This window comes from Cyrtonyx montezumae, unplaced genomic scaffold (genome assembly GCF_038088225.1).
Source record: "Cyrtonyx montezumae isolate F1298 unplaced genomic scaffold, pur_monq_1.0 scaffold_3, whole genome shotgun sequence".
Lineage (NCBI taxonomy): Eukaryota > Metazoa > Chordata > Aves > Galliformes > Odontophoridae > Cyrtonyx > Cyrtonyx montezumae.
In genome coordinates, this window is record NW_027072034.1 from 131,568,616 (window position 1) to 131,593,341 (window position 24,726).

The 24,726-nt window shown below is 38.8% G+C and overlaps 1 protein-coding gene across 3 annotated transcripts in view; it reads right to left on the reverse strand.

Annotated features, from left to right (window-relative positions):
* TMEM117 (transmembrane protein 117) overlaps positions 1-24,726 on the reverse strand; it is a 205,720-nt gene that overhangs the window by 14,366 nt on the left and 166,628 nt on the right. The window contains exon 7 of one of the 3 annotated variants that reach the window (XM_065743442.1): positions 14,414-14,512. The exons of the other annotated variants lie outside the window; for them this stretch is intronic. Within the exon in view, the coding sequence (XP_065599514.1) occupies positions 14,432-14,512 (81 nt within the window). The 3' untranslated portion in view covers positions 14,414-14,431. Of the gene's footprint in view, positions 1-14,413; positions 14,513-24,726 lie in introns of those variants that run through there. 3 annotated transcript variants of the gene reach the window in all.

Consider the following 24,726-nt stretch of genomic DNA (forward strand, 5'->3'; position numbering starts at 1 on the left):
TGATTAATGGCAGCCAAACGTGCCATGCTTTCATCTCGCCTCTTGCCACTGTGTAGCTCATAGGGTGTTTGGTACAAAATAACGACAGAATAATGCTAAACTAACATAAACACTGTTCAGATGCAATCATGAAAGAGGACAAATGCACACTGGTAGGTAGTAAAAATATGTTCTGTATTTAATACAAAGAACACATTCACATTTTAAACCCTTTTGAATAAGTAAAGAAAGAAGAGAGGGAAAGAATTCAGGAAATGCACATATTAATGTGCATGTGCATGTTTGTTGCAGAAACTGCCAATAGCAATTTTTACTTAATTTATAAAAATCCTTTTAACTTATCAGGTTGGAGGCTTTATGTTTTCAGGTATCTTTGCATCTCTTAGATACCTTTGTTTCAGTTCTCAGGGTGTAGTAAGACAGGCAGATAGAGGAGATTTAATGACAAGGAATGTCTATAAATTTTTGCAAGTGTTTGAAGTAAGAAATGAGCAGCTGGAATTCAGCCCCAAATCCTCTGTGGTTATTTCCAACTTCATTTGGAGCTGCAACTCACAGTGATCTCTGCAGCTGTGAGTTGCTGAAACACAAACACAATTTTAATATTTCACTCCAATATACATAACAAAGGAAGTCACCAGTCACAACCACAACTAATTGTTATGCCTATGGTGTCATATCTACAGCTCAGTTTCTGGCCTCTTGTTTTTTTCAAATATTGGGAAAATTTTTTGCAAATATTTTACTAGGAATAAAGTTTGATAGACATTGCAGTTTTCAGCCCTCGCAAAACCAACTTTTCTGAACCTTGCCTGCATGTATGTTGTATGGACTCAAAGTGAAGGGTAACAATTATTCAGAAGATTGGAAGCTCCATGTTGGCTCTATCACTGCTAATCTAATCACAGTTTTCAAGGGCAGAAAGTGTCATTTGATCTGCTCACCTGCTTACGCTTCACCTACTTGAATTGTTACTGGCAATAACAATCATAAAGCCCCACTAGGAGCTGTGGCACAAAGACCCTAATTGCAGACATAGCTACAACATTCATCACTTAGTTGTGAAGAATTCAAAATACAGAAAATCCACTCTAATACTTGAATGACTGTCTCAGTATTGAAATACCCTCAGAAAACACAGTGCAGAATTATTTTAATTCTGCCCTGAATTTCTCTAATTTCTGTTTCCAAACAGTACATTCCAGTAGAAAGGTATTTCTGCACTATACTGCAAGGTAAGGTGCAAACATACACACAACCTTGTTGCTCTCCATCATCTTTATGCTCCTGTCCTCCTCAGTCTTTGCCTTATCAAGTAGCCTTTCCCTAGAACCGCCTCTGTAAGCCTTGTTTATTTCTCATTTATCTGAGAAGATATTAGTATGATAGCAGCAACTACCTCCTTGTGAGTTAAAGTAGTAATTAAGTCTTCCTTCATTTTTTGTGCTTGGCTTCGAATGACCACTTGCATTTTGAGCAAAGACAAAGCTATGTATGCATACATTCTCAAAACAGTGCTACTTGTTACTAAAATGTCAGAACTGGTCTTCAGCTTTTCCCGAGCAAGCTCAAAGCAATCTCAAAATTTCAGACTTCCTAAAACAAGAAATGCCTGCATTTCCCTGAAAGACTCGTAGCCATGCCTATCTGCACTGGCAGACGGCTGTTCTGTGATAGACAGCATTCTCTCTTTCTTTCCCCTGTGACTATAACTCAGGTATCATATTCTATTCACTCTTCATAACCTGGTAACGCTGTGATACTGCAGATCTTTTCTGCATAACGTATTACAGATACGACAATTCCTATCAAACCCTACAGCTAAAATTCTTATTGAGGCTCTCATCATTTGCTATTCAATTACATCAGCATCCTTTCCTCTGTACTTGACAAGTGCACTTCTCCACTGATACAGAAATACTGCTGCAGAGACCATTTTTCTACTCTGTTTCTTTGAGCACGTCACTCTTCTTTGATCAGATAAAATATAGGTTACTTCTTTTCATATTCAAATCTCTTCAGATCTTTAACGACCCTAAGTACAGCCTCTCTGACATTTGCTCCTTCTATCAGTTTATACGTAAGTTCAAGCTATAATTCTTTTTGCTATTTAAAGATATTTTCCTCTCTGTGGTTCTTTATCAGCTGCAGAGCTTTCTCCTCTATGGCTCCTTGCTTCCTATGAGAAGACATGAGGATGTCATGCATCCAGGATTACCTGCCATCTTGACAAATGACGTCACTACTGCTTACATCTGCCTCTCTAACCAGACATAACTCAACTTCTTTGACTCTAAAGTGCTCTAGGATCAGAATTGTGATTTGGTTGTCTCTGAACATCAGCTAGCAACACAGTGCCCAGTCTTTAATGACAATTACTAGTTCCTTGACTGGACAAGTATTGGTTGTAGTGTGGAGAATTAATAGTTATCAATTCTTTCTGTTACATTAGGAAAAAAAACAAACAACAAAATCAAAACCAAAACAAAACAACACAAAAAACAAAAACATAAAAAAAAACAACAACCAACGTGTTTGATAACAAATCAGTGCACAAGAAAGAATGGATACAAGATCTCACATTCTGAGACAATCTGTGTAGTTACCAGGAATAGCATGGTCGTTATTTCCCTCTGAGGACAAAGACTGTTCTCCTTCACGGCTTCACTTCAACTTTTAGCTACTTTTAGCTCAAGAGTCACAAAATCACAGAATTACAGGGGTTGGAAGGGACCTCTGGAATCCATCCTCCTGCTAAAGCATGTTTCCCATAGATCACACAAATAGGCGTCCAGGTTGGTCTTGAATATCTCCATAGAAGGAGACTTTACAACCTTTCTGGGCAGCCTGTTCCAGAGCTCCATCACCCTCTCTGTAAAGAAGTCCTGCACATTCGTGTGAAACTTCCTATGCTCCAGTTCTAGGACACTGCTCCTCATTTTATCACTACACACCACTGAAAAGAGTCTGGCCTCATTCAATTGCCTCCCACACTTTATATGTACATAAACATTGACCAGATCCACCTCAGTCTTCTGTTCTCAAAAGCTGGAGTGAAGTAGACATCACTAAGCACAGCCTCTTGCACACTCAGGATGTCCCAGGAAGATGTCCACCAACATTACCACCAGACAAATATGAGGTCAGGGACCCTGCAACATTCATCTTTATAATTTACTCTTATCTGTTGCTGATTTATTCACTATTGACAAAAATACTAATTAAAAAGTGCTGCTCAAAAGTAAATGTTCTAATCTGAGTTTCTCCAATTTTTTTTAAGCCTTTACATTTGCTTTACTGTCTTACTTATGTTTGGTGAAAGCAAATATCTGTCAGATAATTCTTTTGGATGAGGAACACTAGTGAGAGCTTTTCCAGTTAATTTTTGGGTTGGATAAACTGATAAATAAAGTAGTAATGTTACAATACTGTGTATCTGTAAGAAATAAATAAATTGGTTTTGTTTCCTATGCAAAACTTCTTCAAGCCTCCAGCAAGTTGGCTGTAATGGTTTCTAACTATCTCAGTGACAGACTCCATGAAAGCCATTTCTGTGATGAATAGAATAAATGAACTTTCACTAATATATACTTACTGATTTCCTGAGCATACAGCTTGCTGTAAAGGGAAATCAATTATGACAGAGCAATTAATCTTTCTGGTACCCTTGAAGTCTGACTATGATTTGGAGAATAAAAATAAATTTTAAATATATTTCTATGAAATCAATGCCAACAATGTGAGTACCTATGCACTCATATGCATACTCTTGCAACATACTGAGCAATAATACAAAATCTGGAGTGTTTCAGGATTAGCAAAAACTGCTAATGCCATTTGTACCTTTATGCCTGTACCTTTATACCTGTACATTTATGCTTGGGAATGGTAAGCTCTAAGGTAATTTTGCATTGAGGCTCCTGTCTACAGTTAATTTTCAGATGTATTAAAATGTATATCATCCCTTTTTCTTTCAAAATACCCACAAATATAAATTTCCTTGTAGCTTGATATCCAAATCTTAATGGTGTTTTCTAGTGTTGCCCAAATCCAAGAAGATAGATATGCAGTAAAATACCTGAGCAGATATTTTCCATGCTACAAGCTTTGCAACATAAAAAATGATGCTATAGAAACAAAGGATATTATAAGCAAGAGGATTATATTTTATGTTTTTACATGTTGCCTACTGTACATGGAAAGTAAATCAGCTGCTCTAACATTAGGAATGGATGACTGAAAAGTTATTCTGTCCTGGACAAAATTCCTTCACCTCACACATGCTCTGAAGAATTTTACCATCGTATGCTCTGAGAAAATTTGGGGCTAGTTGCAAACAATACTATAAGCTTGCCTTTATGGTGCTATGCACATTCTCAGATCAAGTTTGAAATGACGTTTTTAGACCAATGGTCTCAGTTTGAAAACCACCATCCAATTTGGTTTTGGTTTATCTGTAAATATAAATACCACGTGTTTGTGCAGGATTCAACTTGTAAACAAGTACCAAAACAGCAATGTTCATTTTTAATTGAAGAAAAGAAACAGGATTATTTGTTGTATTTAATAGAATCATAGAGTAGCTTGAGTTGGAAGGAACCTTAAAGATCATCCTATTCCAACCCCATGCTGTGGGCTGGGCTGCCACCCACCAGCTCAGGCTGCCCAGGGTCCAATCCAACCTGGTCTTGAAAGCCTCCAAGAAAGCAGCATCCACAGCCTCTCTTACAGAAGTTAAAAGGGCCAAATGTGCACAGAATGAAATGAAATGTGTTTTAAATGTGAGTTTTAAAAAAAAGTCTATGCAAATTCCTCATTCCTTTTCCTTTAAAAAAAAAAAGACCACATAGTAATGTCTCTTCCAAAAGTATTCTCATCCTCATAAATCTGCTAATTAAAAATACTGGTTTTAATATGTAAGCAAAGAAAAAGACAACTGTGTAGGTACTGACAGAAGAAAGGCTTACTTTCCAAAACCTGGTTATCTGCAACTGAAGTTTTAGTTTCAGGAACAACATTAATATAAAATACATCTGGCATCTAGTTTTCCTATTTCCTTCTCTTTTTTATTTTCTTTCTTTCTTTCTTTCTTTCTTTCTTTCTTTCTTTCTTTCTTTCTTTCTTTCTTTCTTTCTTTCTTTCTTTCTTTCTTTCTTTCTTTCTTTCTTTCTTTCTTTCTTTCTTTCTTTCTTTCTTTCTTTCTTTCTTTCTTTCTTTCTTTCTTTCTTTCTTTCTTTCTTTCTTTCTTTCTTTCTTTCTTTCTTTCTTTCTTTCTTTCTTTCTTTCTTTCTTTCTTTCTTTCTTTCCTTTCTTTCTTTCTTTCTTTCTTTCTTTCCTTTCTTTCTTTCTTTCTTTCTTTCTTTCTTTCTTTCTTTCTTTCTTTCTTTCTTTCTTTCTTTCTTTCTTTCTTTCTTTCCTTTCTTTCTTTCTTTCTTTCCTTTCTTTCTTTCTTCTTTCTTTCTTTCTTTCTTTCTTTCTTTCTTTCTTTCTTTCTTTCTTTCTTTCTTTCTTTCTTTCTTTCTTTCTTTCTTTCTTTCTTTCTTTCTTTCTTTCTTTCTTTCTTTCTTTCTTTCTTTTTCTTTCTTTCTTTCTTTCTTTCTTCTTTCTTCCTTCTTCCTTTCTTCCTTTCTTCCTTTCTTCCTTCTTCTTTCTCCTTTCTTTCCTTTCTTTCCTTTCTTTCCTTTCTTTCCTTTCTTTCCTTTCTTTCCTTTCTTCCTTCTCCTTTCTTTCTTCCTTTCTTCTTTTTTAAAAATTTTACTTGAAGCTCAAATTATTTTCTGTGTCCTGAGTTCTAACTAATAGGATTAGCAGCAGCATACTGTACTGGCTAATGTGTTGCCTTCATCTGCTGAAGTCAACAAATCAACATATTGCATTCCTGAAGTCCTCCCCACACTCCCTGTAAACCACCATTTTAGCTTTCAAGGCTGTGGTGTGTCCATTAGGCTCATCTGTTCCACAAGTTGTTACTTGTTTGGTGTCAGTTGGGGTGGAAGTACAAAATGCATGCATTATGCTTCCATAGACATTACGTGAACACATCTGGGTAGCAAAAGAAGATATAAGTAAACACAGAAAGCTTAGTAGGTGGGCATACAGAAACAAAATCAGCATCACTCACATGTCGCTACCTCTGAACATGTCTTTAAAAGATAATCAACAATCTACATTACAAGTGAAAATGGGTATACGTTATATGGATGTTTATTTTGTCAATTTAAATTTGCATTATACATAATACCAAATAGGTTTCTAGTGTTTATTGACTGTGTGGGTTAGATTTCCATTTACCATGATGGGAACTACCATAGAAATATTATAGTCATCCACATTTGACGGTTCTGATCTTCCAGCTGAATTTCACTCTGTGGATTGAACTCTGTGAAATTCAGCTGAGTCTCACTCAAGAAGTACCAGGGTCACTCTAGGCTTATCCGCGCATGCTACAATGCAGATATCCTTTCTTGCAACTAAAGTTCTTTTCAAACATGTAAGTCCAAACTGTCAGTGATGTCTAGTCTAATGACCTCTGAATATTTATTTTCATGAGTGTCAGTAGTTATCTTCCATTGAGTATAATAATTTTAGTTATCATATCAGGTACTTTCTCTTGTCTCACACACTAGGTCTGAAAGACAAACAGCAGAGTGCCCATGGAGCTGCTCTGGTGCATCCTCATCAAATGGGAGCATCTGTCTTGGCCACCTGAAATAAAATGCAGCACAAGCCACTACGTATTTCAACAGGATGTAAATGGAATGGCCCAGCCTTCTGATGCAAGTGGACTGGAAAATTTAACAGAAAGTATAAATCAGTGAAAACAAAAGGAAAGAACTTTCTTAATTACATTGCCGTATACAGACTCCAACCTGTACATGGGATACAGGCGGCCAAATTCTCTAGATTCATACTGTAACAACAGTATGTATATGTAACAGGAAAAGCTATATTTGACAATATTTGACCATGTAACTAACACTGTTCTCTTTACTTTCTTCTGTTTCCCTCACCTACTCCGTGAGCAGCATACCCATGCAGATTCCTCAGCTAGTGACAGACATTTTGGATGACATTACCTGGAGACAAAGGGGCGAAGCAAAGAGGTATTGCCTGTGGAAATGTCTTGCCCCGTGGAAGGAAATCTTTCAGAGCAATGGTGACTGTCTGTCAGTCTTCTTTCAAGCATTACAAAGAAATGTCAATGTATTCCATAGGTGATGTTCAGCTTGAAAAAATCACATAAATAGAAGGAGCCACGTACTATTTCCCTGAATGTTTTGCCAGAAGGCTAGTTGCAGAATTATGCTAAATTCAGACTGGACTCTGTCCACATGTGTTTCTGATGAACTGAGAGTCAGTTCAGAGTGCTCAGCAGTTTGTAGTGCTGTTGAGGGTTTTCTACCCTACAGTGTCCTCTCAGAGACTGAAATCCTGAGCAGAATATGAGTTTCACTAATTAACCACCCAGGTAAGGATAAAAAGATATCCAACTCTGAAGTGCACTGAGTCTAACACTAGAAGATGTGAAAGCTAAAATGGGAGATTTTCAGACTAACAATCCCATCTCAGACAACTTCTGGTGAGTATAGAACTTGACACTGGAACAAGACCTCAAAATGATGTGCAATGCATTTTAAAAAGTGAATTAAATTATGTTACTCTATTATATTAGGTTGTTTCCTACTTTATGAGATACATCCTTTAATTATAAACCAGTTTACTGAATCAGACAAAAACATGCTCTTTGTCAACATGCATAAGAAAAATTACATGAAACTTCATTTGCTAAGAAGCATCTTAAGATTTTAATCATAAGATACCCTTATTTCACTTTATTCTACATCGTTGACTAAAGAGATTTTGAAGAAAGTTAAAAAGGAAGCATTAGTCTCCCTACATAACTATAGGTCTACCACTTTCATTATTTTCAATGCAATTCTACAAAAAACTAGTGTGGTGCTTGGATTATTACACGGCATATCCCATACAACCTCAGTATTACATTAGTCATTCACTGCAGTTTCGTGACATGAAACATCCTCTTATTACAGAGTGGATGTGACATTGTAGTTGCAGAAATTATTTACTTCAGCTCTCTCCTTCCAATCTACTCTTGGCAAAAATTCATTCCTTTTCTTATCCCTTGGGTAAATGCTTATAATAGTATAATAGAATCATTAAGGTTGGAAAAGACCTCTAAGATCATCTAGTTAATCCATCAGAATCGTGCCCACTAAACCACGTCCCTCAGAGCCACAACCACACATTTCTTGAACACCTTCAGGGATGGTGACTCCACCACTTTCCTGGGTATCTTGTTCCAGTATTTGACCACTCCTTCAGAGAAAATATTTTCACTAATACCCAACCTGAACCACTCTTGGCTCAACTTGAGGCCACTACCTCTCATCCTATATCTACTTACCTGGCAAATGAGGTCAACCTCCACCTCACCACAACCTCCTTTCAGGCAGTTGTAGGAATGATAAGGTCTCCCCTGAGCCTCCTCTTCTACAGATTTAACAATCCCGGTTTCCTCAGTTACTCTTCATAAATCCTGTACTCCAGACCCTTCACAGGTTTTGTTGCCCTTCTCTGGACAAGCTCCAGGGCCTCAATGTCTTTCCTGTAATGAGGGGCCCAAAACTAAATAGAGGACTTGAGGTACAGCCTCACCAGTGCTGAGTATAGGGGTATGATCACTTCCCTAGTCCTGCTGTCTATACCATCACTCATAAGAGCCAGGATGCCATTGGTTTACTTGGCCACTTGGGCACACTGCTGGCTTATAACAAGCATCACAGAATCCTTTCAACTTTGGATATTCGGTGATATTTTATGATTCTAAGCAAGACCTAATTTTCATGAACCCATACTGGCTAGGCCTTATTCCCTGTCCCACATATGCCATATGATCACAACCAAGATGATCTGCTCCATAACCTTCTCTGGCACTGAGAACAGGCTGATAGGCCTGTAGTTCCCATACATTCCTTACTACCCTTCTTAAGGATGAGCATCACATTAGCAAGTTTCCAGTCATCTAGGATCTCTCCAGTTGACCAGGACTGCTGACAGATGATGAAAACTGGCTTGACTATCACCTCTGCCAGCTCCTTCAGCACCTTCAGGTGTATCTTGTCTGGACCAATGGACTTGTAACAGTCCAGGTGGAACAGCAAGTCTAACTGTTTCCACATGGATCATAGGGGGCTGATTCTGCTCCCCAACCCTATCTTCCAGCTCAGTAAGATGAGTACCCTGAGGATAACTGAATTGTCAATTAAAGACAGAAGCAAAGAAGGCACTGAATACCTCAGCCTTCTCCTCATCTTTGGTGGTGATGTTCCCTGCTTCATCCAAGAAAGGATGTAGATTCTCTTTGGCCCTCCTTTTGTTGATAATGCACTTGTAAAAACACTTTTTGTTATCTTTTACAGTATTGGGCTGCATAACCTAGCAAAATCCTTGTACTCTTCTTGAGTTGCCTGTCCCTTCTTCTGAAGTAGTATCTTCTGTGTAAGTGTATAAATTACATGCCTCAAGGAATGAACAAAATCATAAATCCGAAAATATAGCCTCAAATGTGAATTAAAATTAGGGAAGATAACTCTTTTCTACAGTCTCCTCTCTGACCCCAATGCAAAAACTCACTTCCTGACTGTGAGAGAGAAAAAACGCAATTTCAGCTTTTTAGACCAGAGCGATATATCTACTTCTGCCAACTGTATGCAGAAAACATGAACTTCATCCTAAAAGGTTTTCAATGTTTAGAAATCTCCTGGGAGAACTTGTCAAAAACACAGTGAACCAAGTTCTAATTGCACAAACTCATCCTGCTCTTGACAAACAGAACGGTTTGGTTTGAATTTCAAAACTATTCCCGTCAAAATCCTTGGGAGCAGAGAGAATGTTGTTAAGGTGTCTTTTTGAACCTCAAAGACAAAATCAGGTTGGTGGTGTGCCTTGAATGAATTAAAGTGTTCTCTTAGTGAGATGTGAATCCAAATATAGCAACTATGCTGATCTCAAGGAAATGCTGAATTACTGCTTTAAAAAAGTGACAGATGAAACAGGATGGACAGCCTCAAAAGGTATGAAAATTCAGTGGAGATAAGACAGCATATTAAGAGCACTTGGAAGAAGCTTATCCAGGCTTCCAGACCTTTCTGAAGGAAGCCCTCCTGCAACCCTCCTAGTTACTCTTTACTTCTGCTCTGCAAGTAATCCCTTTTCCACCTCACTGCCAATGTTCTTTTTGGAAAACCACTTGCCTATTCCTTTCACAGTTTATTTTCTTTGGGGTCAATTGTAAGTGCACCTGAGCTTCTCTTTTTGGAAGCTCTCTTCCAACATCTGTTGTTTCAGAATTTTGTCTCAGTCTTTCACCTACCCACATGACCTTTGCTACCAACAACAGTACTTACATGCTTTTCATCTCTCTGTATTTTCTTCCTTAAATTTTCTCTTTAGCATCTATCAACAACTGGTAGACTCAAATGAATACTTCATATTTTTAATGTTGAGGAATTTCCTAACTAAAGTTTAGAAAAACTACACGTTGCCCTCTCAGAGATGCTGTCGCTCAGGCAGCGCCAAATACAGTATGCTGTGTGTATGCAAATGCAGGGCTTCCAAACTTCCAAGAGTGACTCCAAAACTTTTAATTACTGGCACCAATGAATCATGGGAGCTATGTAACAGCAGCTGGGTGATTACTCTCTGAATGTGATTAATAGACCACGTGGGGTTTTAAAGCAAGGTTCTGCACGTGTACATATGTAGAGGAGAGGCAGATACATGTCTTTTTTGGTGTCTGTTTAGCCAATCAAAGCTACATAATGCAGATAGTAACTGAGGCTTTCTGCATGGGAAAATATAAAATTTGAGCATTATTTTCAATTGTTTAAGGAAATGCTAAATCAATTTTCTCATCAAATGTTTTAGAGCAAGTCTTGACCAAGTCAAGATAATGAATGAGCTGTTCTTTCACAGTATTCCTCAAGGAGGAATTATCCCAAATGATATGGTTACTTTATATGAACATTTGTAAGGGGACAATTATTATGTGAATTACATATTTTACATAATTTATTTCAACTTACAGTTTATAACAGTACTTTTATCTTTTTCTCATTCAGCAATAAAAAAGGCATCATTTATAATTCTCCTAGCCTGCCTACAGGACAAATGTCTGTTAGTGAAGTTGCTGTGCTCATTCAAACATATAATCATATTTCAGGGGGTCCTGGGCAGTCTATATTTAGCAAAATAATGAATTGATTAAAAATGCACACTTAGATGTAGCAGCTTAGGTATGAGAAACACATTATTCAATATATTTGGGGGGGTAGGGGTGTTTACCTACAGCAATACTAACCATCATTTGACAGATATTGGATGGGCACTTGCAATGCTACATACTTAGAGTCCAGACAGTAGTATTCTTGCTGTCATGTTTTCAAAAGAAAACAAACTGCTTTTATTTCCTCAGGCTCAGAATACTCTGAGTTTTATTCAGTTTGAATGTACAAAATGTGGCTAGAAAAAATGCAAGTATAAATGAAATACAAACACAGCAGATTATCACAAGTGTTACTACAATTTAAAATATCTATAATCAGAGGTGGAGAGGTATAATTCAGGAAAGCAACTTAGAACCACATTGCAGGTTATTATTACAGCAAAGTACTATTTAGGAATTAAAGACTACTGGGCTATTGGTCTGTATCAGCATGCCTGGCAGCATTGCTCGACCAAATGTTCTTCTCTGGCCTAAAAGCAATTTCTCTGCTTTCTACAAGCAAAAATTAAAAAGCTGAGGTATTAAAATAACATTTGCTGATGTCCTTTGGCAGAGACCCTGCTAACAGACCTTGCAGATGCTGAGAGGATCTGAAAGCTCCATCTGATAGATTTCCCACTGCAAACGACAGATATCCAGAAAAGACAGAATCCCCCAATGTGGGCTACAAAAACACTGACCAGAACAGATTGTTTTTTAATCACAGCTCACATGAGACTTAGAGAAGATAAGAAGCTCCTACAGCAAAAAGAAACTACTTCCCAGAAATCACATAGGATGAGCACACCTCCCCCAACAAAATCACTTAACAACTTCCATGAAATGGATAGGAATTATTAACTGTTTTCCCCACCCATTTTATCCAAATTTCCCATCTTCTCTAAGTTTTCCTGCAGCCGGCTCCAAACTTCTTGCTTTAACTGCTGAGATACAATGTGAGGATACTGTTACCCTATAGCTCTATTTCGCAGCAACAATTTAAGTAACAGGCAGTACTACTTCCTGTTAAACATACATAATTCCAGTAAATACAGTCTTATGCTTAATAATAATGTTTATAACAGATCCTTACTAGACACTTAGTTTCTTCCTTTATGGTAATAAAACCAAGTAAATCTCCATGAAACACCTTTTTTTGTTTTGTTTTGTTTTGTTGTTTACAGAAAACAGTTATTCAAGGCTTTCCTACTTAACTGGCAATAATGACAAAATTCTACAGATCTGAAAGTAACAAGAAAAGCTTCTACTGATTTTTTCTCTGATGATTTCTCAATTGAGATTGCATATTCTCTATTCTTACCCTTTAAAAAGAGATTACTAAGGAAAGCTATGCAAACAATAGTTTCCCCATAAAATTTATTAATGATTTTATTTGGTTTGGACATTGAACTTGGAGACCCAAGCAGCATGTATAAAAGTGTGGTTCAGCATGAATATACATCCCTTGGTGCTATCCATTCCCCAGGGGAGTTTGTTGTGTAACTGTTCCTTTTCAGGACTCTCGCTAATATTCTGCATTTCCAAAAGCAACTTATATCTTACAAAGTAAGAATGCTGATAATCAATAGAAAAAGCCATTATCTTTGATAGATAATATAGTCCTGCTATACCAGTTCTTTTTAGCAGCAAAGCGTTCCTTAGTGCAAATTTATTGACCATCTCAGTGTGGGCAATGAATTTTTTTTTTCCAGATATTTTCAGTGTTTAAAATGTTGCCTGTGCTTACAAGTATTGTGCATTGGAAAAGTGCGGCACTATTGCTATAAAAATGAAAATGAATTTGAAAAATGATGACATGGAAGTAGCTATCTAACAATTCAGCTGAAACTCAGGAGGTCACCAGGGTGGATCAGGCATTTTGCCTGCAAACTAATACAGCTCTGTCAAGCTAGAGCCACAACCTGAGAAGGCTGAAAAATGGTGCTGTGATGCTGGAGAACAGCTCTGGAGAGCTGGGAAGAGCCCCTCCTCAGTTGGTCTCCTGAAATTCAGCAGGGGAGGAGGGCAGAGTGCTCTCTGCACACATAGGCAGCTATTCCTCCCAACCATTCTCAACCACCAGAAGAACAAGAAAGTTTGGGGTGACAAACCCTATCCATTTTTTCCCTTCTCTGTCCTTAGGTGCAGTTTCTAAGTCCATAGAAAGAGAAATGTAATAAACTGCACTACAGAAGAGTGTTTTAGGTTTATATTTTACTATTGCTGAAGAGATACTAGAGGAATTCATACAACTCACAGGACAAGGGCACAGGGTTGCCACTGGGACTAATGCAGAGCAGGTAGAAATCACAGCTCTGCCCAAGTATGTCTGTGTACAAAATACCCATTTCATTTGCTTATAACTTTTCCAAATTTAACAATTGAGCAAGCTCCATACCAGGTGTCTGCCTCGGGCTGTTTTTTTCTCTTCTGTTTGCTTCCATGTTTCTGTTTTAGGGTTTTGACATTTTCAACTAGCACCAGTTAAGCACTGCTGAGAGCAAGACCAAGAGAAAATCAGCTTCTTTGTCTGCTGCAGAAAAGTCTCATTCTTTGGAGCAGAGACATTCAGGTTAGCAAGGGACTAATTCTGTGTCAGAGATGTGCCTTCTGCTTTCCCTGGAAGTATCTTCACCAAACCAGAAGAGTTCACGTACCTTTGAAAAGTCATAACTTTCTCATTTGTGAGAGTGGAGCTGAAAGTTCAGAAACAAGTGTGCATAAAGGACACAGCTTGCAGAGCTTCTACAACTATGAAACTGTCACTTGTGGAAGAGAGATGGAGCATCCTTCATCCCAGCTTTGCCTCCCACCTCACTGCTTGTGGCTGGGACATGGACCTGCCATTACCAGCACAGAAGCTGAGGGTCTGGGAGCCAGCTTTCTTGTTATGATGAATCCCGAGCACTCCAGTAACAGATGGAGCCAGGGAGTTGGAGCTGAGGCACAGTGATGATGGGTACAGGAGAGTTCTAAACTCTGGATCTGAGTCAAATAGAGATATAGTGACACAATCCCTCTTCTCCTCTCCCTTCCCCATTAGCTCCCTAAGAGACCAAGCACAAAGTCCAGTACACTTATTTAACAGGAGGCTTTCCTGTGGAGGGAAATAAGAGCAAGGGGAGAGATTTGAGAGGAAAACTGGAATTAGCTGCATGAGGAGCCCAGCAGGAGGGGCAAGACGTTGGTATGTTGCAGGATTGCTGCAGGAGGCAAAGACTGGATGACCTGTGGAGAGAGGAAAGGAAGAAAACAAAGAGTTTCACTTTGGACGGCAGCTTAGGGTGGATGGTTAGGATTCTAGAATGGGAAGACTAGAAATGAGAGACTGAAAACTGCAGCTGGATAAAATCAGTGGGAGAAATCATACAAGCAAGGATGAGGAATATCATAAGTTCATAAGTTCATAAGTTCATAAGGTTGGAAAGGACCTATAAGATCATCTAGTCCAACCATCCTCCTATCACTATCTCTACCCAACTACTAAACTATCCAGGTTGGGGCTCTCAGGGAGATGGTGAGAGAAGACTTGGAACTGGTAGGAAGGAAGAAGCCAGGTGTGGGGAAATGGGTGAAGGAATCTGTGCTTCTCTGGCTCCAAAGTGCAGTGTGGTCATTGTGACTCCAGTAAACCCCACCCTCTACTCTTAACAGACCAACGTGAAGACCAGAAGCAATGCTTCTCCTCTTTCTTTGGAGGTAGCTCCTGGGAAGAAAAGCATATGTTGGCAACAGCAGGTAACTCAAACACAAACATCTGTGCATGGAGCTAGTGGTTCCAGTGCACAGAGAAGACGTGTTTTATTTGTATGGCAGACCTTTGATTTAGAGGTTCCTACCTTTTTTAAAAACCTAAAGGAATTGCACACACAGAAAGGCCTGCATTATAGGAACTGTCTGGCCATTTCAATAGTAAAGATTCACAAACTATGAAATGTTAAATCAAGGCTGTCTGGGCTGTGTGACACAATCTTTATTAGGTAAATGGTCAAACAGTGTTTGCTCTGGGGAACGCAGCCCTTTTCTGTAAAAGAGGATTTAATCATAGTGATTATGATGTGGGAATATATGGTGTTAAGAGACCCCTGCAGTTCTGCACTCTGCATCTGCGACATGAGATGCGAGGTGTGTGGAAAGCAGAGTGTAAATGCAAGAAACAGCAGCAGATTTAGAAACCTTCACTCATTATAATGGGAGTCACCACTGCCAGGAAGAACTGATTTTTTATGTGAAACACTTAGCGAATTTCTAAAAGCAAAGTATTCCCATGCAGTTATAAATTATTTGCCTTTTTTTTTTTCAAGAACCCACCTAAGCTTCCGTTTGTTCAAGTGAGAAGTGCTCATGGCTGGTACAGACATCCATCAGAGCTGGACCTGAATATATATCCCCCACTAGAAAGACGAAGAAGGATTGACAACGTAACAGTAAGGATAGTAAGAATGCTGTAGTGCCTAGTACAGGATTGCTCTATACTTCTTTAAGATCACTGTAAAATGTAATTTTTTTTTTTTTTTTGACACAGTCATAGTCATCACTTTGAACAAGCAAAAAAGCTGCTTCTACAACCATTCGGGAAATAGGGCTGTCGGTATAATAATAAATAAGATTACATCAAATAAATATGTGGCTGTGTCTACGCCTAGTGAAATTATATGCTAGATTCTTCTCCCTCAGTTAACAAACTGCTCAGCTAAAAGATGGCTAATAATATAAATTTTCATAATAATTTCCTCAGACATCTCAAATTAGGGACCCTTTGACTTTAATTTCTTTGCGCCTCAGTATAAAATGCGGACAATAACAGACAATAATACTCCTGTTGTGAAGGCTATTGTGAAGATAAATACATTAATGCTAGAAAAGCCCTCAGGAACTGCAGCAATTATTGCCACAAAAATGCTCACGAGGAAATGAATGATTCCATCTTCGTATCAAGGTTTCAGTAATGCGTGGTAAGTAAGGCCTAGGGCCACACAGGGTACAAAAAGGGTAAAACAAAATACTGAATAGCTTCTTGCTAAGTGAACACCACTCATCCACTGTTGCCAATGAGACAGAGGTCCTGTGGGGAAATGGGCACCAACAGATAATTAAAGATTGTATCATAATACAGTGGGGGTGAAATGTTTATTCCAGGAACCTTAATTCTGGCCTTTTTTAACTCCTGAATGCATGGTGTAGTGCTGTCTCATTTTTCACACCATTTTTAGGTACAACTCTGTGTCTGCTTAAATTATGGACTGCTTGTTTCTGACATCAGGCATGTTTGTGCGCTGCCGTTGCCTCCTTCCCTGTATAAGGAACATTTTGTCTAGATATGCAAATCTTCGCAGCCTGACCTTGAGGAATAGCAGAAGTTTGTATAATTTAGATTAGTGCAGTAATTGTTTGGTCTAGATGCCAGGAATATCCTCAAGAGAACTTAACATCCGTTCAGAAGATGTAGCTGCTGCTTCACAACTTAAGGTCAGAACAAAAGTGCCAAATAGAAGCCAAGAGAACAAACTCAGAGGGAGCAGCCACTGGTGGTTGCTGCAGCACAAAGCTGTTGGTGATCAGTCTGGATGGTCAGAGCAGCTCTTCCAGCTATAGGAAGCAGGAATCAAAGCCATCAAAAAGTGCTGTTGTGGACAGCAAGCAGTCCCTTTTGCTTCCTCAAACACTGCCTGCCTGATACGGCAGATCACTTCTGCTCCACCATCATTCTCTAAATGCTGCACATGGTATCACCGCCGCTGGTGAGGACTTTCTGTTTCTCTGCTTTGGGCATACAGTTCTGAAGTGGAATGAAATGTAATCAGAAACCCAGTGTTTGCTGTGTATTGCATGTGGGTAAGCCCGAAGATCACCTGAGAGAAACTAAACGCGAAGAGCCATCCAAGAAGGATTATAAGATTATGTTCTTAAAGCCGTACCAAGATGCATTAGAAAGAGATGTACACTCTTTTCTCATTTTCATCTCCAGGTGATAAAATGGATTACCTAGCCAGAATTTATATCATTTTATTTCTCACGGAGTACCTGATATGAGAAACCACATCATAGCACAACTCACTGAGAGCTGATGGAGAGTGAAATTGAAGATGATTCTGTATGAAAGGAAGAGTTGGAATGTCTGCTCCTAAAAGATGAAATAAAATCACTGCACAAAATGACCAGTATCTTCGGGGTACTGGTACATCAGGGTACTAATACGGTGCAGGAGCAATCCATAAATGCACTGTCAAAAAGATAAGTCTCCGAGGTTACTGAGGAGCAGATGAAAACAGAATTGGTGAGGGCACTTCCTAGATTAACATCTTTTTTTTAATCTGTGTTTGTACCATTTCCACAACTGTGGGACCTTTAATGAAGAGATCTAAGGAATTTTAATGAAAAAAAATTATATTTCAAATATCGCTGAGGCACAAGGAAGAGATGAAGAGGTTAATTATTTATGGACAAGATGAGAGGCCATACAGTCCAAAGCTGCAGCCCACTGCAGAGACTATCTAGAGGTCTCCACAACTGATTTAGTTGTTTTGCAGCTCCAGTGGGAAACACAGATTCACATTGTGTCAGGCAGTACTGGTCCCCATTCTACCTGTCAGGTCTGGTATGTGTTATGCTGAGGAAACTCCTCTCCCTAATGGGCAGGGGAACATGGGCAGATTCTAGGAAACTTTAGTTTCTGACCTGCAGGAGATGAGAAGCTTTGTTGAACAATACTTATGAACCATAGGGACGTGACTCCAAACACATCACAGCTGAGTAATTCAGTGTTAGTTTAAAGTCTGGAACCACTGCAACTGTAACTTCAAATCATTAGAAAGGACTAGGGACAATTATCTATTGATGAGTACAGTAAAGTCAGATTCCAACAGGTACAAAAGTTTCTAATGTACTCATTATCTTAAGAAACTCAGTGATTAACTACATATGTCCCTTTTGTTATAGAAAAAAAAGCAGCAGCTATATTGTACACGAGAAGAACTCAAAATAAAAATAAGCATTATTATTATTTTTTTTTTATGTTCAATGTAACAGACTTCAAACTTTCTAAGAAAGCATGAACAACTGCTATTCAATCAGCTTTGCAGAAACAATGCACATAGACCAACAGCATTAGGTATATTCTTGCCACTGTTTGATTACGACCAACCAAGCAGGCTCTGCTCAGAGCTGTCGCTCAGAGGACTTCTATGTCCACATATCACCTGTCACTACATCCTGTAAATTCAGAAGACTGTGTAGCTAAATATACATTGTGGGTAGGCATAAAACTTGGCACTTTATCCAGTGATGGCTCACTGAGGTTTATCTTTTTTCTTTTTTTAACTCACATGGTTGCATTTACAAATTACATACAGTTCCATTCCTTTCAAAACAGATGAATCTGTTCAATCTCATCTCAGATTTTTCTCTCCAAAATAAAAACCTGTGTTAACAAGACTCACTACAAAGCAGACTTCTGGTCAAATAACATATTCCTACGCATTGCTGTGGAGCACTGAAATTTATCTGAATTACTTTTATTTCAACATATATCACTGCAATATAATATTAAGAAATGCAGCATTCCTCACACTTACACCCCAGCAACAAAGCCTATCACACACTGATGGTAGCAAAATCTGTGAAAAGACTCTTTGCAATTAAAGATGAGAATACTTCTGTGAAAGGACTGCAAACAGTCTCCAGCTTTTCCTGCTCCTAGAATTCATCTTTTCTGTGTACTTGGGCTGGATACAGCATTTTCAGGGGAGCAGTGTGTGAAAATAGCAAGTCTGCTTTTGGAGAACTGCTTCACTACATCTGTGAAAGAATGGCTTCAGTGTCAGTATGGCGGATACCCATTGTCAAGGTAAAAGGGAACAACTGTGACAAATGAGAAGCTTCCTGAGCTAATTCATTTTGTGTGTAGTCATCTCAGTGCCAAGGGGCTGCAGCTGGGACTGCTGCCTGATTATGCTGAAAGCATTACCAAGTCAGACAGCATCCTTCTCTGAGCACCTTAGGGGCTAAGCAGACAATCAGACAACTAGTGAAAGAAAAGTTGTTCCTTCCCAGCAAATGAGGAACTGAAGTCACAGAGCTAAAACGTGCCCAGCTCTCAGCTGCCATAGATTGGCATGATAGGATTCAGGGCAGCGCAAATAAAACAAGTTACAGCAGTTGGAATAAACTCACAAATTGAGTCTATAATGCCTGAGACAAATATAATGTGTCCAAATAAGATTTAACCATCCTCAAGTAGTCTAAAGGCTGAAAAGTACTTAAAAATACTGTACTTGGTATGTCTCATTTGACAAAATCCACAGCATAAAATGATGGTGCCAGTCACCAAACTAGACAAGCACAGAGTGAAAACGCTGCAGTATAAACAAGAGCAGCTCATTAAAAAGGCAGGATATAGACTACACAATATTGGACAATTTACACCCATCCTCTCTCTGAGGGGAATAATTTTACTTAGCGTTTTCTTTGTCCAAAACTAACTGAAAAGAGATGAAGAAATAAACCATACTTTATAATGGGGTCTGGGAAGGGCCAAATGAATATTTCAGGGATTTTCAAAAGAAATTTATACATCCACCTGGATCCCAAAAATATTCCAGTGAAGTCTTCTGGGCTATAATTACACATAACAATACAGTAGTCTTGCCATTTCCTCATCACTCTTTTACATAAGCTCTACATGCATTTCCATCTAACTCAAAAGGTGTTTCTCTTCAAAATAAAAGTAGTGCATTTCAAATGCAATCCATTATTCTTTGGTGCATTTCCATTCTTTTTGCTTTGTCCACAGAAAATGGTAATATGAAGAAGGAAAGTGGAGGGCACATGCACAGGTTGCACTCTCGTACCTGCCAGGAAAGGAACAGCTTTGCTCTCTGAGACTCCGTTCTCAGCTGTTTGCTCCTGAGCTGTCAAGTGGAGCATTTCAGAATCATGGTAACTTGTCCCTGCCAGTGCATGATAGCCAGGAAATAACCCGCTCCCTTGATATCTGTTGTAGACAGAACATATAGGAAAGCTAGGAGGAAACAGGTACATGATGGGAAGAAGGAGGAGCTCAGGAGAGCTACTGTTCTGTGTTCAAAACCCAAAGGAGCAAGACTTGACAATTCCAAAAACTGCAACTCTCAGTGAAATAAAGCAAAGCCATTTCAGACTAAGAAATTCAATGCAGATATAAATGCCAGAGTAGTAGCTGTGGATTCAAGAAATTTCATGCAGATTCAATAAAAGCAATACTTCTAGGATAGGTGTGTTTGAACCAGCAGAAAGAATCATGGAATCACCACGGTTGGAAAAGGCCTCTAAGATCATCCAGTCCAATCATCCACTTGTCATCAATATTTCCCACTAGACCATGTCCTTCAGTACAATATCTACATGTTTCTTGAACACCTCCAGGCACAGTGATTCCACCACCTCTACTAGGCAGCTTGTTCCAGCACCTGACCACTCTCTTGGAGAAGAATTATCTCCTAACATCCAACCTAGAACACCCCTGGTGCAACTTGAGGCCATTCCCTCTAGCCCTCTTGCTAGTTGCATGGGAGAAGAGGGTGACCCCACATTACCACAGCCTTCCTTCAGGTAGTGGTAGAGTGACAAGGTCTCCCCTGAGTCCCCTCTTCTCCAGACTGAACAACCCTAGCTCCTCCAGCCACTCCTCACAAGGTCCCTGCTCCAGAAATGCCATGGTGTCAATAATGCCATGTGAAACATTTTAAATGTATCTGCTGAACAGGGTTCAGGTAGTCTGTCACTAGAATTTGTGTTAAGTGTGAAGAAAGTAAAGCTGCAGACCAAAAAATGTTCCTGTCTAGTCCTTCTAATTCACTTTTATTTTTCAGTGCTATTTTAAAATATTTTATGTTGGTGCTGATAAAGAATATTTCCATGATCCATAGAAGGATGAAGACATAGAAAGGGCATAAGAGGAGGAAAAAAAGTCTCCTACACGAGAGAGCCATAGGAAGAAAAAACAATGATTCTTTATAGAAAGGCTGCCTCCACAGTGTCTTAGTTTCAGCTGGGATTTAATTGTGTTCTTCAGAGTGCCTGATATGATGCTGTTTTGGTTCTAGCAGAAAAACAATGTTGATAACACACTGATGTTTATAGTTGCTGCTAAGCAGCGCTGTATAGAGCCAAGGCCATTTGCAGAGAAGGGCCCAAGGTGCTGGGAGGGAACAGAATCAGGGCAGCTGACTTAAACTGTCCAAAGGGATATTCCATACCATATGACATCACACAAGAGGAGTTTTGAAGAGCGTAGGAGTTCCTCTAGCTCTCTTCAGCTGCTCAGGGGGCTAGCGGGGCATCACTCAGTGGGCGATGAGCAATTCCTTCTGCATCACTTGTTATATACATACATATAGATATATTTGTCATAATTATTATCCTTTTCTTTTTCTCTATCTTAGTAAATAGTTTTATCTCAACAAGAGTTTTACTTATTTATTAATTTATTTTATTGTCTCCCCCATCCCAGTGAGAAGAGGGGGAGTGAGCAAACAACTGCGTGGTGCTCAGACACCTGCCAGGTTAAGGTGGTTACCGCACTTGAACTTGTCCCCTTTACTTCCAGAGACCCCACAGGTGATGAGAGGTAGGGCTCTGCACACCCATTCCTCACCATTGAGCTTTTCAGCAAACACAAGAACTCAACATGATGATTGATCAAAATACTTACCCATTATTTTATGCTGCTTGACAGACGTGTCTAAAACTGGGTAGTGACAAGCAAAATGAACACTCCACATAATATTAGGAAAAATAAAAACAACAAACAAACTGTTCCAGGTTTATGGCTACAGGCTCCTCACTGTGAAATAGCACCATATGGCAACAGCTAAGGACGCCAGTAAGAGGACTGGATCTGCTGTCAATTTTATTAAAGGTGAATTTCCATCTATCCTGGCTCTGCAGAAACACCTGTCACTGGTCACCTGCCCTTTTGTCTGAATTCCCATCTTGAAAGAGCAAGCAGTAAATGAAGATAAAACATAATGACCCCTTGCACGCAGAAGATTTGAGTATCAGACATGACGTGCACATTGTTTGGCAACATCACCATCACAGATGTTTCTTAGGGGTTTTGGTTTCTATTGTATTACTGTGTTTGAAAATGCTACAAAACCTAGCACAGGTTTGAAGGAATGTACCCTGACATTCAAATATTGACTTCAGAAAAGCTCATGCTGGTTGGGAGGCTTTTAGAAGGACAGTTGCAGAAACCAGGCTCTGACCAAACAGCATGCAGATTGAGAAAGGAGAATATCAAAGCCAGGCTGGCAAAAGAATTAATCTTGCTGAGCTCTTCATTCAAAGTTTGGTACCTTCCACAAGAAGAAACTATTGGTTGGTGGTTTTTGCTGTTGCTTCTCAGGAAACAAGGAAACGTATATAACCACACTTGAATCAAATGTACAGCTGGAAGAATTTACTTTGACGAGAATGACAAATTATTTTGTGTGCTTTGATTTCTCTGTGATCAAAAAACCATACATTGCTTGGCTGCTTTGAAGGAAAGCTACTATACCTGTGTATTCTCCATAAGAGCAAATCAATACTTTCCTCTTTTTTGCATTGATTAAATTAATCCCAACAATTTTCATGTTAAGCCAGCTAAAAGTCTTAGAGTAGGTTTGCAAAGATAAATAGATTTACTAAGAAAATAAAACCTCTCCAAAAGTCAGGTTTTTACCCATTTTGTGTGGACAAGACTATATCTTTACTTCAAGAATATTTTAGTTTCTTGTATGCACTTGATGGTGGTTTTTAATAGACTTGCATTGCACTCACACTGCAATCTAAACAGCTTGTCCATTAGTGTAAAATTAGGATAACACAGAATACATTGAACTGTCCCTGCTTTATATATATTTTTAAAAAAGCAGACTCTGCTCCATTTCGCTGCCAAAGTTTCTTTGTTAAACAATGACATATATAAATCATAATGAATGTCATAAAGTAGCTAAATTAGCTACTTTTTTTAGGGAAACGCAAAGAACTAGAATTAAAAACAAAGGAGAGCCTGAGGACAGGTTTTCCTCAATCAGTTAACCTTCTAATTTTCTTATTAATACTCCTTCAAAGACATTGTGCAGAAAAAAATAAAGTGACAGGCTACCAATGAAAATGTGGGTTTTCAACTGTAGTAACAAGGAGTGATTTACAGTTACATGTTACAGTAATTAAAATACAACGTTATGAAAAACACATCTGAAAATCAGCTATTGTCTTTTCCATGTGCTGATACACTAACACCTACATGAGGGGAGATGCAGCACTACTCATGAAAAATGTGGTTAATTATCAAACTCTCTTTGACCTCAATTTCTTTCAGGTTATCCAGAGGGAAAAATTTCTGTTCTCCCTGTTTACAGCCACATTCCTATCTGGAATTAATGGGATTATTTCACTAGTTAGGTTTTGAATGCATCAGAGATTTCTCAAAGAATCTTAGCCATAAGCAACGCCTGGTTTATTCTCAGGTAGGTTTTAGATGACTCTGACTTTGTATTTGATCATACTGTCAGATAAAAAGTTGCACTGAATCATAAGAAAAGCAAGAATTAATACTTCAGGATTTGCAAAGTGCTCAGCAAGGTAGCTACAGCCACAACGTGTAACTCCACAGAGATACTGAAAAGCTCCATGATCTTCCAGAAATCAGGAGAAACCTGCTCATGGAAGACACGAAAGGGCTGAAACAAATCTGTCAGCTCCAGATACAGGAGATTTAATAATCCAGGCACCGCAGGCTCCTACCCATTGGCAAACTCACTGAGAACATCATTAGGAAAAAAAACCCACAGAATAATACATAGCCTATTGCATGATCTGCAGTCTGCTTGCTCTGATACGGAATGTGGGATTATAGACTCATTTTTCACACTTACTCATTCAGATAACAGCCTTTCCATTACATATGGTGTAAAAATGTAATTTATTTCCTTAAAATAGTAAAATTTCTAGAACACGATAATAGCATTATTACACATCCAGCATTATTACGCATGGTCTTGCACCCAGTCTGAAACTAAGACTAAAAATAGAACAACGCCCATGTAGAACAGGGAATGCTGTAGGTGCCAGGAATACACATATGCCCATGTCTCAGCATCTCAATGATCAGGGCAGGCACAACTAAACACACTGCAAACATGACTATCTTCATCACTTTCATACAGTGGGAAAAAATATAAAGCTCATGAAGCTGCTTCTTACTCTAGGCAAACACATCCCTTAGAATTAACTGATGCTCACCTGCATTGGACTGAATTTGATCTCTTGTTTCTCTGTGGGAAAACATGCAATCTATTTTAAAGATCAGTCTTATTGTTTATATTGGATAAAAACATCCTAGTAAGCAGGGTTAGAATAGAGGCCTCTCCACCACCCTGGAATGTAGGTAATCTCTGATATGCTGTCCTAGACAC